The 16,109-nt window shown below is 46.6% G+C and overlaps 1 protein-coding gene across 4 annotated transcripts in view; it reads left to right on the forward strand.

The window, feature by feature from the left end:
- The window catches only part of NCOA3 (nuclear receptor coactivator 3), a 71,181-nt gene extending 57,756 nt beyond the window's left edge, over positions 1-13,425 (forward strand). For all 4 annotated transcript variants that reach the window (XM_075350633.1, XM_075350631.1, XM_075350632.1 and 1 more), the window contains 10 exons: positions 620-808; positions 888-1,121; positions 1,403-1,526; positions 1,643-1,814; positions 1,898-2,200; positions 2,484-2,588; positions 2,771-2,996; positions 3,101-3,266; positions 3,722-3,860; positions 11,535-13,425. In XM_075350633.1, the coding sequence (XP_075206748.1) occupies positions 620-808; positions 888-1,121; positions 1,403-1,526; positions 1,643-1,814; positions 1,898-2,200; positions 2,484-2,588; positions 2,771-2,996; positions 3,101-3,266; positions 3,722-3,860; positions 11,535-11,546 (1,670 nt within the window). In that variant the 3' untranslated portion in view covers positions 11,547-13,425. The remainder of the gene's footprint in view (positions 1-619; positions 809-887; positions 1,122-1,402; positions 1,527-1,642; positions 1,815-1,897; positions 2,201-2,483; positions 2,589-2,770; positions 2,997-3,100; positions 3,267-3,721; positions 3,861-11,534) is intronic.
- The last annotated feature ends 2,684 nt before the right edge of the window (positions 13,426-16,109 follow it).

Raw genomic sequence — 16,109 nt, forward strand, 5'->3', positions numbered from 1 at the left:
CCTGCAGGCGGCAGTTGCCTCCCCGTAGGGGAGGGCTATCTTTGCAGCTCTAACATGAGGTATTTCTTTACCCACCCAGGGACAGCTTTTGGACGTCCCAATCGTCTGGGTCTCCCAATGGAGCGCCGAAGAAGAAGGGAATTTTGTTACTTACCGTAAATTCCTTTTCTTCTAGCTCCTATTGGGAGACCCAGCACCCGCCCTGTTGTCCTTCGGGATTTTTGGTTGTTTTTCGGGTACACATGTTGTTCATGTTGAATGGTTTTCAGTTCTCCGACGTTACGTCGGAGTGAATTTGTTTAAACCAGTTATTGGCTTTCCTCCTTCTTGCTTTTGCACTAAAACTGGTGAGCCAGTGATCCCACTGGGGGTGTATAGCCAGAAGGGGAGGGGCCTTACACTTTTTAGTGTAATTGCTTTGTGTGGCCTCCGGAGGCAGTGCTATACACCCAATCGTCTGGGTCTCCCAATAGGAGCTAGAAGAAAAGGAATTTACGGTAAGTAACAAAAAAATTCCCTTCTTTCCAATTGCTGCATCTAGAGGGACACTTACTGTAATCTGCATTGTACATTGTTTCTGTTTTTCTTGTTTTAGCTGATTTCGCCATGTACTTTTTAGGTATGAGGAGTCCACAGAATGTACAGGTCACTCGGCCTCCATTTAATCGGGCAATGTCACTGGACAGCACAATTCCAGGGAATGCCACCCCACCGGTCAGGAATGTCAGCAACTTTCCAATGATGCCAAAGCAGAGTATGATGGGAAGTCCGCGAATGATGGATGGACAGGACGGCTTTGGGCTGATGGGTATGAAGCTGGTTACACTGGCCGTGTATGGTGGGCTAATAATTCAAGTCTCTGAGATGTTATATCTCTGTACTTTTAGGTAACGGTCCCAGCAGGAGTATGGGGCAGCACCCGGCAGGGGAGTGGGCAATGCAGAACTCTGCAGTCAGCCATATGGAACCCTCCAGCACTGGACCAGTTGGGAGGCAGGGGCCAGAGTACAACGCATCCATGCCTAGGCCAGCAATGAGCGGGAACATGGCGGGGCTTCAGGCGCGGTCCAGCAGTATTCCGGCGAGCCGGCCGGTGTTGCCACAGCAGATGATGGCAATGAGTGAGTTTTGGCTTCTCTGGATGGGTTCACAAAGACTGCTGGAACACATTCCTGCAGACAAGTTGTGATTCCTCCTCTGTATGATGGGGGTGGATGCAGTTTCCATCCCTCCCATCTCCTGAGGCATAAAAAATACAAATTTGATCGCCCTAATTAGACTTAAGACCGAGGTGCAGTGTTCTCTTGTCCATGGAGCACATTTGTGACATTGTGGGGTCTGATGCCTTACCTGGGATTCTCACTGTTTCTTTAATACTTGGACTTTGTACATTATATTCTAGGACCTACTGAACTGGGGATGGCGATGGGTTCCAACCCGTATGGACAAGCTACTTCTAACCCTGGAGGATCCTGGCCGGAAAGCATGATGTCAATGGAGCAGGGGCCTAATGGACCTCAGAACAGGTGGGAGCAGACCTTGGCGTCCTGCTAATGCACATACCCATAAAAATAGTGGCGACCTGCCCTTTTACATTGTATCTCTGCCTCAGTTGACTGTCTTCTCTCTTTCAATCTTGTAGGCAGCTTGGCCGGAATACCTTGGATGATCTCCTGTGTCCTCCATCAACTGTAGAAGGGCAGACGGATGAGATTGCCTTACTGGACCAGCTACACACCCTCCTGAGCAACACCGACCCCAATGGGCTGGAAGAAATAGACCGGGCACTAGGAATCCCTGAGCTTGTAAATCAGGTGCGTATATGTCAATTATATGAAGGTGGTGGATGCACAAGACAATGTGAAGAGGCTCATACTCAGTTGTTCTGTCTTTGCAGGGCCAGGCTTTAGAGCCCCAACCAGATGCTTTCCAGCCGCAAGACTCCCCGGTGCTGATAGACCAGAAGCCTCCTATGTACGGGCAGCCTTATCCGGGTCAAGGGTCCACGATGCAAGCTGGAGGCTTCAGTACCATGCAGGGGCAGCACGCTCCATTCAATTCAATGATGGGGCAAATGGGGCAACAACAAGGCAATTTCCCCCTACAGGGAATGCACCCAAGGGCTAATCTCATGAGACCCCGGACAAACATCCCCAAACAGCTGAGGATGCAACTCCAGCAGAGGCTCCAAGGCCAGCAGGTAGGAGCGCCCCGTCCCCTGATGTTACAATCACTTGGGGAGTCAGACCGATGACCTGTACACAGTCAGTGTCCTCATCGTCTCCTTTTTGTTTGAAGATCTTCTCCACCTTGTTAGATTTTTACAATGTTTAACAAGTATAGAGAATCTCTGTACTGTTCCCAAATAATTGGGATCCTTGGGGTGTTTCTGCTGCCACTGCTATAGTGTGTATGGCTGGAAGATACTGGCGTGTCCTGCTCTATAGTAAAGGATGAGCCACTAATGCATTTTGTGTTTTCAGTTCCTGAACCAAAGCAGACAAGCATTAGAGATGAAAGTGGAGAGTATGAACCCTGGTGGTGCGGGGGTCATGAGGCCGGTGATGCAGACGCCAGTAGCATCCCAGGTGAGGACACAGTTACTTCATCTGCAACATGCGGAAAGTTATATCCAATCATCACAAACCCATCAGTCTCGCATTTGCAAGGCTGTTCTATCTAATATGGTGTCAGTCTGGGAATTTGCACATAGTCAATTGAAGTACCACTGTCAAGTGCAGTTTCCGTGATTTTCTTCATCTTTTTGCAGCAAGGATTTCTGAATGCTCAGATGGTCGCCCAGCGGAATCGGGAACTGATCAGTCATCAAATTCGCCAGCAGCGAATGGCCATGATCATCCAGCAGCAGCAAGGACAGTCTCAGGGGTTCAGTCCTCCCCCCAATGTCACCGCCACTGGCGGTATGGAGAATCCTCTGGGTGGTCCTCCCATGCCTCAAGCTCCTCCTCAGCAGTTTCCTTACCCACCTAGTTACGGTAAGCCATATGTGAAGATAAATATTAAGGACATGTTGCACTGACCCCTTCTAGGGGGGTTAATATCCCTGCATTGTGCCCATTGTGCTGCTGTGTCATTGAAGGGATGAATCAGCAGGCTGATCCCACGTTTGGAAGAGTCTCCAGTCCCCCCAACCCCATGATGGCATCAAGAATGGCTCCTTCTCAAAACCCGCACTCTCAGAGCACACAATTGTACCAGTCCCCAGACATTAAGGGTTGGCCGTCAGGAGCCATGGCGAGGCCCAGGTAGGTTTTGGATCTAATTGCCATAATCTTTTCTCTGACACTTTAAAGTGAGGAAATCTCATTGACCCCACAAGTATTGGGGTATTTTGTGTAAGATGGTGGTATCACATTGATACTTTTCTCACACATCTAAACATTATCTCCATATCAGTAACTATGCAAATCATCTTTCAAGTCAAATTCAGAGCTGTAATCCTAATTCTGTCCTCCTAACTCAATCTCCATGTGTAGGATCTCACATTTCTACCTCCCCCTGCCTGTTCAGCATCAGTTCTCCACTTTATAAGTAGATGCAAAAAAGTGACAGTCGTTCGTAAACTCCGATAAGGTGGTATCTGTTATTAACCAGCAGAATTGTGACTGCAGCTCAGGATGTGTGCAGAATTGAAGATACATCTGTGATTGCACATAAATAGTGATATTTTTCTTGTTAATTTTGATTTGTTTTTCTGCAGCTCTTTCCCCCAGCAGTACGGGCACCAGGCCAGCCCCGCCACATACAACATGATGCACATGAACAGTAATGGCAGTCACATGAGCCAGATGCAGATGAACACTTTACCAATGTCTGGGATGCCGATGGGACCGGATCAGGTGACCCTCCTCTCTGCAGCCTTCAGTATACGCTGTCCTTGTTTTTTGACGTCATTTAGAAAATAATGCAGATATCAGAGGACATGAGAACAGAGTCAGGCTTGTGCCCCCTCCTCCATTTAGTTCCCCCAACTTCATCTTGTGATTAGAGAAGCACTCCCGCTAATATTTTTTCTCATTAAATGTGTGTAGTGTGAGTGCATTAAATACCCCCCTACCAGTGCTCTTCGGGATCCAGACTCATTCCTCTTATCCGTGACATTTACCACAGTTCCAACTATCTGGCTCGCGCTATGCTCTATGCGTGAGCAGTAAGTCTCTTTTATTATGTAAGTCTATGGAGCCGCCTTTAGATGCTACATAGACTTACATTGTAAAAAACATTTCTGGGTCACATAGTGACCTGGCGAGTCTGCAGAGGGGTTAAGTCACATAGTACAGGAGCAGAACGTCGCTGGATTCTGGACAAGGTGGCAGTAGGTGAATATATTAATACTCACACTACACATCATTCACATTTAATGAAAGCAAAATATTAATGGGAGTGCTTTAACAACCGCCACAAGCTAATACATGTAGTCTGTTTTAAATCCCTTGCAGAGGCATAGAGCCGCCACTAGGGGTAGATTATTGTTCAATGGAGATATGGTGCTTTCATATAACACTAGCAGCGCTAAGTAACACTCAAAAACCTAAAGGGACTCTGTCACCAGGTTTTTGCCATCCCATCTGAGAGCAGCATAATGTAGATTGAGACCCTGATTCCAGTGTTGTATCACTTATTGGGCTGTTTGCTGTCCTTTAGATAAAATCAATGTTTTTTCTGCAGTTATTTGAAGGTGGAGCTCTGTAAGGCTATGTGCGCACAGTGCGTTTTTGGCGTCGTTTTTCGGGTGCGTTTTTGCTCTAAAAACTGCATGACTTTACTTCCCCAGCAAAGTCTGAGTCTTCATTTTTGCTGTCTGCACACAGCGTTTCTTTGGGGGGGGGGGTTAGCTACGTTTTTGTGGTGCTCACAAAACGGAGCATGTCAATTATTTTTGCGTTTTTCACTACGTTTTCCACCCATTGAGTTCAATGAGATGTTAAAAAACGCAATGAAAAACGCAAATTGCAAATACAGCTGTGTTTTTTTAGTGTGTTTCTATGACTAAAAACGCAGCTATAAATGCAAGGGGTGGGTAGTAAAGTGACATGTACAGGAAGAGGATTCCTTCTGTTAGTAAACACAGAAGCGTGAATCCTCCCGGTACCGCCACCGCTGCTTCCACCTCCCGTCCGGCGCCATGTCCGCTCCTGTGCGGCGTCATGTACGGGCAGGAGGTGGAAGCGGCTGCGAAATCAAACGTGAACAGTAGTAAAAAAAAAAGTCATACTCACCTGTCTGCAGACTCCTGGTGCTATGTCCGCTCCCAGCTCCTCTTCCCGGTACTGCCACCCCCGCTCCGGCTGTGTGCCGACTCCCAGGCACGTCCGATGGCTGCAGGACCTGGTGGTGATCACCTGATGCATCAGCTGATGGTAAGTCTTGCGGTGACGCCGGCTTTTTAATCACCCGGCCGGCTTAAACTATCAGATGATGCCATCAGGAGACCGCATCACTGATAACAGGCAGCTCCTGCAACGATCGGACGGGAGTCAGCACGGACGTGTGAAGTGGTGTGTTTTGTTTTTTTTTTCTTTCTCTGATGCATCAGCTAATTGTATAAAAGCAGTCTATACAATCAGCTGATGTGTCATGTGATTCAGGCCTTCAACCTGACACATCATCTGATCGCTTTGCCTTCCAGCAAACCGATCAGGTGATTTTGGATCCGGATTGGACAGTGCGGGACCCTTGCGCCCAGGATTACTGCGTAGGGGGGGTGGGGTCTTTATTTCAATAAAATTGGAGTCACTAATTGTGTTGTGTTTTATTTCTAATAAAAATATATTTTTCTGTGTGTGGTGTTTTTTTTTTTTTTTTTTTTTTTTATAAATCTTTACTAGAAATTCATTGTGGCCATGTCTAATATTGGCATGACACCATGAATTTCGGGCTTAGGGCCAGCTGATAATATACAGCCAGCCCTAACCCCATTATTACCCAGCGAGCCACCTGGCATCAGAGCAGCTGGAAGAGTTGGATACAGCACCAGAAGATGGCGCTTCTATGAAAGCGCCATTTTCTAGGGTGGCTGTGGACTGCAATTTGCAGCAGGGGGGGGGGGGGGGGCAAGCTTGTGCACCCTGCACTGCAGATTACAATCCCCAGCTGCCTAGTTTGTACCTGGCTGGACTCAAAAATTGGGCGAAGCCCACATCAATTTTTTTTTTTTTTTTTTAATTATTTCATGAACATCATGAAATGAAAAAAAAAAAAGGGTTTCCGTATATTTTTGTTTTTCAGCTGGGTACAAATAGGCAGCTTGGGGGTTGGGGGTAGTCCGTACCTGGCTAGCATACAAAAATATGGCGAAGCCCACGTCATTTTTTTGGGGGAGCAAAAAACGCCTGCATACAGTCCTGGATGGAGTATGCTGAGCCATGTAGTTCTGCAGCTGTCTGCTCTCCTGCATACACTAGTGGAGAATGAAGAACATATTGAAGAAGGAAATGACATCAGACCCTTTTTTTTTTTTTTTCTCCCCCCCCCCCCCCCAACAATTTTTCCCGAGCTACAGGACACCAGAGGTTTATTTTTGTTTTGCTTTTAACTATAGAAAAGGGAAAAAGATAACATATTAGCACACTTTTATTAAACAGGTTCCATCCCTCACAGGGGAGGCAATGCACTTAAACGTTACTAAAGTTTGGTAAGAGTTTGTTGCCCAATGGTGGGCCACTACTGGTTTCTATGGTAACGGAGGCTCAACCTACTCCATTGCAGCCCCTTCCTGCGACAGTCCAGTCCCAACGTCCCGGTTGATGGGACCCAGAGCCTGAGCCAGATCAGACACCCCATACTTTGCACTGACGCGGGGCAAGCACCCCGAAACACCGTGTCTGCAAATTGGGATTCTGATCTGGCATATATATCCTAAGTTATATGTAAAGGATTGTTAAAAATCCACATTTAACTTTTAGGATCACTACTTCCAATAGGTGGCGCTGTGCTAGAGTTTGTCTCCTGTCCTGGAGAGACAATTTGAATACCAAACTTTAGTAACGTTTAAGTGCATTGCCTCCCCTGTGAGGGATGGAACCTGTTTAATAAAAGTGTGTTAATATGTTATCTTTTTCCCTTTTCTATAGTTAAAAGCAAAACAAAAATAAATCTCTAGTGTCCTGTAGCTCGGGGACGAGTTACATTTAACCAATGGGGAATGTGACGTCCTGGCCTATCAGGTTGTCACAGGGTATTGTGCAATCTGCCGTTCTGCACAGTATCCACCCTCCTTGGTTACGGGTCCTGGTCCTTTGGTGTTGCCAACAGCTGAGTCAATCAAAACCCTAGAAACCCTTTGCACTGTACCCACCAGACACACCATTGGGGGGCCTGAAGGGAATAGGCCCGCACACATGGGGGGGGCTGGTGGGGGAGAGTGGAAAAGTGAGAGAAGTGAAGTGGCAGTGGAAGGGGAAGGAAGTGACTCGTGAGGAGAGGTCACAGGTGGAGCAGGGCTCTTGAGTACTAGGTGGCAGACGTTGGTCTGGACCTGGTAGGAGCTGAAACCCTGGTCACAGGGGATCGTGTCAGGGGGCACGGACTGCCGAGGAGGGCGGCCGGCGGTCTTGAGCTATCACCGGGCAGGGACCAGGGCACGACTGGGTAGGTGGACCCTAGGCCGGGAGGTAGCTTTATCCGACCTGGTAATTTACCCGACGGGGGTGAAGACTTGTCATCCCCAACCCGCTCCAAAATCGGGGTACTAGCGCACCGATGAGATAGGACTTTTCCAATACAGTCCAAAGAAATCCTACGCGTGAACCCTGAGAGCAAGCTCACTCCATTAGCCACACGGGTGATTGTTCACTGATAAAAAAAAAACGCATAAAAACACTAAGCAAAAACGCAACACAAAATGCACCAAAATGCTGTAAAAATGCATGCGTTTTTGCCGCAAAAAAAACGCAGTGTCAAACGCAGTGCGTGAACGTACTCTTACCCCGCTTACACCACTGATTGGCAGTGGTCTGTGTACACTGTAATCTGGTGGGCTTAGGCTATGTGCGCACAGTGCGTTTTTATTGCGGCGTTTTTGTGCGTTTTTCGGGTGCGTTTTTGGCCTCAAAACTGCATGATTTTGCTTCCCCAGCAAAGTCGGAGTTTTCATTTTTGCTGTCCGCACACAACTGTTTTTTTAAAAACAACCAATTCACAGAAAGATCAGAAAACAAGATTTAATGTAAGAAAATCTTTATTTATCAAAGAATTTAAAAAGAACAAGTAGGGGTGCAAAAACAGAGGATACACAAGGTGGCATACCAAAACAGCTGGGAGCAAACAAGTGTGCAGTATCAATTGGAAGCCACGGAATAGCCTTATAAAGAAGTATAGGGGTCACCAGACAGTAACAGCGGATATACCCAGGCACAATCCCAAAACAGCAAAAATATAAAAGGAATCATCCAGTGGCAATCAGTTATTAATCAGTAAGCACATATACTCACAGCAGGTAATGGCGCCAAGTCCCATCCGACGCGCGTTTCAGCGTCAGCCTTCGTCAGGGAGGGGGGCGTGGCGACATACCGGCAGGGTAGACGTATTTATATATGAGACTAACCAATCACAATCCGGGTCAAGAAGGCGGCGCATGCTCAGTGCAGATCGGCGCAACACTCAAGCGGCGGAGACGCGTCACCGTCACCCGGCAACCGAAGTCGCTCCACTATGAGTCACCGCCACACGTGACAGTCACGTGAAGCAGCGACGTCAGAGGGGCGAGCACGGAGCCCAGACGATATAGATACGCCCACAGCGTGAGTGTTGCCCGGAGACCGCGCATGCGCACTAGACCCGGATGGACCAGGACATAGAGTATATTATAAACGGTGCTTATTTCCCAAGGCAGCAAATTTAAATACTGGTCAAAGCAAGAGATAAAGTGCATGTGCATATTAATTAAGAATAAAAGCATATAATCCATGAAAGGTAAAAGGATCTTTTTCAAGGCATGCACATTTAAACAAGTCACGCATATATACATGTGTTCCAATATGCACAAACAAATCTATACGATAGAGCACATATGATATAAATACAATACGTGCCTACATAAAAGTGTGTTCAGACAGACATAATGTGAGCATTACACAGAATATATAGAAATATATATCAAACCCCAAAAGTAAATATGAAAAAAGATGAATAAAATTTTTTACGTGCATAAAGGCATAAAACCTGATGTAAAAGTTCAAAAGGCTATTTTTCAAGGCTGTATGTATTGTCACACATTCACGTATTTGCATAGTGATCTTCACACATATATTTGTTTATTTATTTCTTAATTACACATCACACGATATCGATATATACTATATTGTGTGTGGACATATTTTTATATGTCTATACACAGCTAATGATATTGTTGACACTCTATGCACACATTCTCACATGCACCCCCATCTATTTTATATCTTTACAGTTTCACCTCTTTGCTCTTTTGAACTTTTACATCAGGTTTTATGCCTTTATGCACGTAAAAAATTTTATTCATCTTTTTTCATATTTACTTTTGGGGTTTGATATATATTTCTATATATTCTGTGTAATGCTCACACTATGTCTGTCTGAACACACTTTTATGTAGGCACGTATTGTATTTATATCATATGTGCTCTATCGTATAGATTTGTTTGTGCATATTGGAACACATGTATATATGCGTGACTTGTTTAAATGTGCATGCCTTGAAAAAGATCCTTTTACCTTTCATGGATTATATGCTTTTATTCTTAATTAATATGCACATGCACTTTATCTCTTGCTTTGACCAGTATTTAAATTTGCTGCCTTGGGAAATAAGCACCGTTTATAATATACTCTATGTCCTGGTCCATCCGGGTCTAGTGCGCATGCGCGGTCTCCGGGCAACACTCACGCTGTGGGCGTATCTATATCGTCTGGGCTCCGTGCTCGCCCCTCTGACGTCGCTGCTTCACGTGACTATCTGTCACGTGTGGCGGTGACTCATAGTGGAGCGACTTCGGTTGCCGGGTGACGGTGACGCGTCTCCGCCGCTTGAGTGTTGCGCCGATCTGCACCGAGCATGCGCCGCCTTCTTGACCCGGATTGTGATTGGTTAGTCTCATATATAAATACGTCTACCCTGCCGGTATGTCGCCACGCCCCCCTCCCTGACGAAGGCTGACGCTGAAACGCGCGTCGGATGGGACTTGGCGCCATTACCTGCTGTGAGTATATGTGCTTACTGATTAATAACAGATTGCCACTGGATGATGCCTTTTATATTTTTGCTGTTTTGGGATTGTGCCTGGGTATATCCGCTGTTACTGTCTGGTGACCCCTATACTTCTTTATAAGGCTATTCCGTGGCTTCCAATTGATACTGCACACTTGTTTGCTCCCAGCTGTTTTGGTATGCCACCTTGTGTATCCTCTCTGTTTTTGCACCCCTACTTGTTCTTTTTAAATTCTTTGATAAATAAAGATTTTCTTACATTAAATCTTGTTTTCTGATCTTTCTGTGAATTGGTTGTTTGTACTGATATAGATCAGAATATCCATCTTTATGTATGAAAAAGTGGGTGGTGGTACTTTTTCCTTATGTTTGGAGACCACTTTACTACATATAATTCCCAGTTTATTCATACTTTACCTAGGCTGATTTTTGGTGTTTTACAACTGTTTTTTTGCTGCGTTTTTGAGCTTAAAAAAAAAAAAAAAATGGACATGTCAATTCTTTCCTGCGTTTTTCTCCGTTTTCCGCCCATGCAATGCATTGGAAAAACGCAGAGATCAAAAACTCACCAAATCGCGGTAAAAACGCATGCATTTTTTTACGCGGGTGTGGTTTTGTGCGTTTTTAGCGGCCAAAAACGCAGCGTCAAAAAAACGCAGCGTGCGCACATAGCCTTATACAGAGCTCATGAATGTGCTGGACTACCTGGCCGCATGCAAAGTAGTTCTCGAATGATAATCTCCTGCTGATTAATTACTGATTTTATCAAAACTATATTAAGCAGCCCAGTAAGTGACACATCGCTGGAATCAGGATCTGTGCCCTTGCACTATGCTGCTCTCAGATTAGGTGGCAAAAACCTGCTGACAGATTCCCTTTTTAAGACCTCTTTTAGGCTAAAATTGTCTATTCATGGGATGGGGGAATATTTTTCTGATTGCCGGGGGACTGACCACCGGTCCTGAGCAAGAAAACAGCGGAGATCAATCGTGAGCAATCTTAATGGGACCACTGAAGATTACCATTTACTGCAGTGGGCTGGTTTTTGAAACTCCCATATGAATGAATGAAGGGAGCAGGAATGCACATGCTCAATCTCTGCTACATTCACACAGGGCTCTTTAGAACCCCAGTCCTTGGGATAAGTGATGAGCGAGCACTATCCTGCTTGGTCCTTGTAACGAGCTCAGATGGGCGCAACTCGAGTACCCGAGTATAATGCAAGTCAATGGGGAAACTGAGCATTTTGCGGCGAAATCTTCCTGCTATTGCCTGTTATCAGTTCATAGAGTTCGTCTTTTAACTGCTTTTTTTTCTGTTGTCTTTTCAGAAATACTGCTGACGTCGCCCTGTCCTCACCCGAGGCTGAACTAGATGATGAGTGACTGTATGGATGGATGTACTCCTGCTTCAGCCTTACCAAGGACTCTTCGCTCCTGATGTACTGTCTTGGAGTCCGGACTTGACATGACAGGAGCTGCGGTTGTGCTGGAGAACCCGCTGCAAATGACTTTGGCGGTGATGTTCCCACAGGAGCCTCTGCGGCCGCTTCATTGTTCTGGGTTTTTTATTTTGCAGTTCTGCGTTTTTTTTTTTTTTTTGTTTTTTTTTATATCCCAAAGCATCTGGAACGTTCTCCATAATTCCTGCGACTTTTCATTTGTTTGTAGATTCCTAGAAACCCTCGTGACTTTGGGTAACGTAGGAGGATGACCATGTTAATCTCGCTGTGCAGTAGATTTGCACTTTACGACTGTTGAAATTCCCAGGATGTTACTTTTTTTGTTTTTTATCTTTAATTTTTTAATTTCAATTTTCTTTCTCCTTTTTTAAATATTGAGAATGCAATAGCTCTGTGGTCCCCGCCGCGTGTAAGGAGCGTCCCCGGGAATTCCGCCCGTCTCGCCCCTCCTTCCCTTTATGTACACTTTTTGTATATATGAAGATGAGACCTTTATTATTGTATATTTTTCTTTTTATTTTAGGTCAGTCTGTTTAATTTGTTTTTGGTTCTGAGCTTCTAAAAAGCTGCGTATTTAACCCTGTGACTGCCATAGGTATAGTGCGTCTCAAGATGATTACCGGCTGCCGTCAGATAAGGACTTTTTAGTTAGACTTGAGGATATATTTTATTTTTTTTTGTTTTGTTTTGGCCCCTTCAGGTGAATACAGCGACATTCTTGTGTTTTTGTATGTTACCGGTTTAAGCTATGTTACATGTTCATCTGGGCGTCCCTCGCCTGCTCCATTTCCACAGTATATTCCCTCCAGCCACAGCTTTTAGATTGAGCTGGACAAGTGACTTCACTAAGGAAAACCTTCCCCCTGTGATCTGTGACTGCTCTGCCAGGAGGGGAGTATTAGGACTTTTAGCCATGAGGCGCTATGGAGCCTTTTTCCCGAAGGATTTAATTGGCATTCTCCATCTAAACTTCACTCAGTGCAGTGAATAGTGCGGTAAATCTTTACTGACCCAGTCATGTTCACGAGGCAGGAAGACATCTTGTAAGGAGCCTGCTGCTTTTGGAAAGTTTGTATTTCTTAGTTTTCAAGATCTCTGCTTGCTGTCAATTAGAAAGTTGCAAAACGATATCCATTCTGCTTTACTTACATAGGACTGCATCGGCCCTATGAGCGTTATGAGATGTCTGCACATTTGATAAAGCAGGTCCCCATGAAAGCTCTGACAGTCGGGTGCTACCAATGTTGGCTGTCTGTCCTGCTGCCCCCTGCTGGAAGAGAGAGTCACTGCCTCTGAGTATCCCGCTGAACATTCCTCTCCCCAGTATAATCACAGCCCCTGATGTTCTCCAGTATGATTCCTCTTTCTCGCCATGGCATGATCATGGCTGCTCACTGGAGTTGCTCAGTCTTCCTTCCGCTCCATGTTTTGTAGAGATCTCATTCATGTGGCCGCTTTGTGCTGCTTTTCTGTTCCTGCCTCTTTTTTATTCCTCCTGTTTTGGGGGGGGAGGCACTTGTTTATTGAGCAATAATTAATCCGTTCCTCCCGTGCCTTCCCTGACTGACTCTACTCTACCCCCTTCCCTTGCCTCCCCTCCAGAGCGACCGGTCAGGGTATCGTACTGTCAGTAGAGATGAGCGGCCGGCGAGGGGTCTCCACGAACTTCTGTGCAACACGAGAATGAGCCTACTACATGTAATAATCTGTACAATTGTATATTTTACATTTCTGTGTAATAAAAGGCTTTGTGTCTGGTTTCCAGTCTACAACATGTCGTGGCTGAGATTGGAGCTGCTGTTTGTGGGAAATGTGGTGTCATGTGAGGGGGGAGTAACTATGGATGGAAACCCGCGCATCAATAATGTACACTACAGATAAGCCTTAAATATTGAAAACCTTTCCACAACTAATCCTGGATGGCATCAGGACTTGTACTCCAGGCCAGAGCTGCAGCTTTATTTTTCTTTTCTGTCTTATTAGTGTTTTTGGTAATGGCTGCTCTTTATTGTACTTTGTCCTTTTACATTCTGGACACATGTTCAGGTGGTGAAGAGGACTAGTAAATGGTGCATGGACCACTGCAAAATATGACCGGTAAACCTTTGCCGTTTGACAGTCATTTGAATGCCTGTTTAAATAGGTAGATTAAATCTACAGTGGTGTTCATAAGTCCTGCATAGGATAAATTGATTTTTCAAGTTTTAAATGTTTTCTTTTGAATATCTTCGAGGCTAATATGACATATTATATATGGTTTTGTTCAGAAAATAATTTTGCATTCTCTCCCTGTAATATTTTTAGCTTTTGAAGCAGTTTTGCCTGAAATTATTGCAACAATATGGGAATTGAAAGCACAACTAAATATTGTACAGCTTCAGATCCAAAATTAGCCAATCACAGATGAGGTTCTTGTGACCAATCATAACCTGGATATGGCAGCCAATCACATTCCATTACATCACATCTGCTGCTTAGTTTTTGTTTTCTTTGTCGCTCCATTGGGAGACCCAGACAATTGGGTGTATAGGCTATGCCTCCGGAGGCCGCACAAAGTATTACACTAAAAGTGTAAAGCCCCTCCCTTTCTGCCTATACACCCCACGGGCTCCTCAGTTTTTTGCTTTGTGCGAAGGAGGCAGACATGCACGCATAGCTCCACAGATTAGTCAGCAGCAGCTGCTGACTATGTCGGATGGAAGAAAAGTGGGCCCATATAGGGCCCCCAGCATGCTCCCTTCTCACCCCACTCTTGTCGGCGGTGTTGTTAAGGTTGAGGTATCCATTGCGGGTACGGAGGCTGGAGCCCACATGCTGTTTTCCTTCCCCATCCCCCTTAGGGCTCTGGGTGAAGTGGGATCCTAACGGTCTCCAGGCACTGAGACCGTGCTCCATCCACAGCTCCTGAGGACCCTGCTGGATAGGAGCCGAGTATCGTTCAGGGACATGGCCCTGCTACTTTGAGGTACTCTGTGTCCCCGTGGGGAACCGCGCACAGCAACACTCCAGCATTGCTGGGTGTGCTAGTGCACCGGGGACCGCGGCGCTGACCGCGTTTGTGCCATTATACACTGCAGCGTCGCTGAGTGTGTTTGTGTATGGGGACTACCGCGCTGACCGCCGCTGCCATTGTTATTACTGAGGCGCGGCTGGGACTGTTAGTGCGCCGGGGACTCTGCGCCGGCCGCGCTTATACGGCGGCCGCGCTTATAACTCGAGTCCCCGGCTTTTGGGCCTAGTCTCTTTTTCTTCCCGCCCCCAGCCCTGCCAGTCAGGGGAAGGGCGGGACGCTGTACAGCACGGCAGCACTGAGGGCTGGAGCATGCTTTGCATACTCCACCCCCCTCACTGTGCACAGTGGGGCACCAGTTCCCGCACTTTCTGGGTCACGCCCACGGCTCCCTCCTCTCCTCAGGACGCCGGCAGCCATTCCTGTCAGCTCCTCGGACGCTGCAGAGGGGAGACAAACTCTGGGGGACCCAGGCAGGGATTCTGGTGGCCACACAACCGCTTTAAGCGGACGGTAAGCAGCACCTGAGGTGCTGGCCCCACTTGTGCAGAAGTGTAATTATAGTTTATATGTTTACAGGCTATACTTTACACTGTATGGTGCACAGTTGATTTCTGGCTATATACCCTGTTGTGTTGCTCAAAGGAGACAACAACATGGCGCCCACAAGAAGCAGGGGTGCCAAAACACAGGCTTACTATGCTGCCTGCGCCGCATGTACAACCTCGCTACCGGCAGGTTCCACTGACCCTCATTGTGTGCACTGCTCGGCCCCTGTGGCACTTACTCAGCCGGAGCCTCTGCTAAGGGGGGCCCAGGGGGAACAACCAGCTAACACTGTCCAGGTGACAGGGACGGAGTTTGCAGTTTTTACTGACAGACTTTCTGAGACTATGGCTAAGATTCTAGAAGCTTTGCAGTCCAGACCGGTATCTCAGACCATGGGCACTGTGGAATCACTGCCCCCTGGTTCCCCTCAGTTGGAACAACAATGTTCCCCCGGGGTGTCTCATAGATCCCAGGGTGAGGTCTCTAACACGGACCGCAGTCCCAGACCGCCTAAGCGAGCTCGCTGGGAAATCCCCTCGACCTCATCACATTGTTCAGGGTCTCAGAGGGATGACTCTCTGTATGATGAAGCGGAGGTAGCTGATCAGGATTCTGATCCTGAGGCCGCTCTGAACCTTGATACTCCTGATGGTGACGCCATAGTGAATGATCTTATCGCGTCCATACATCAAATGCTGGATATTTCTCCCTCGGCTCCTCCAGCGGAGGAGTCAGCCTCTCAGCAGGAGAAATTCCGTTTCAGGTTCCCCAAGCGTACAACGAGTATGTTTCTGGATCACTCCGATTTCAGAGAGGCAGTCCAGAAACACCGAGTTTGTCCAGATAAGCGTTTTTCCAAGCGCCTTAAGGATACACGTTATCCC

The sequence above is a fragment of the Anomaloglossus baeobatrachus genome, chromosome 5, assembly GCF_048569485.1.
Source record: "Anomaloglossus baeobatrachus isolate aAnoBae1 chromosome 5, aAnoBae1.hap1, whole genome shotgun sequence".
Lineage (NCBI taxonomy): Eukaryota > Metazoa > Chordata > Amphibia > Anura > Aromobatidae > Anomaloglossus > Anomaloglossus baeobatrachus.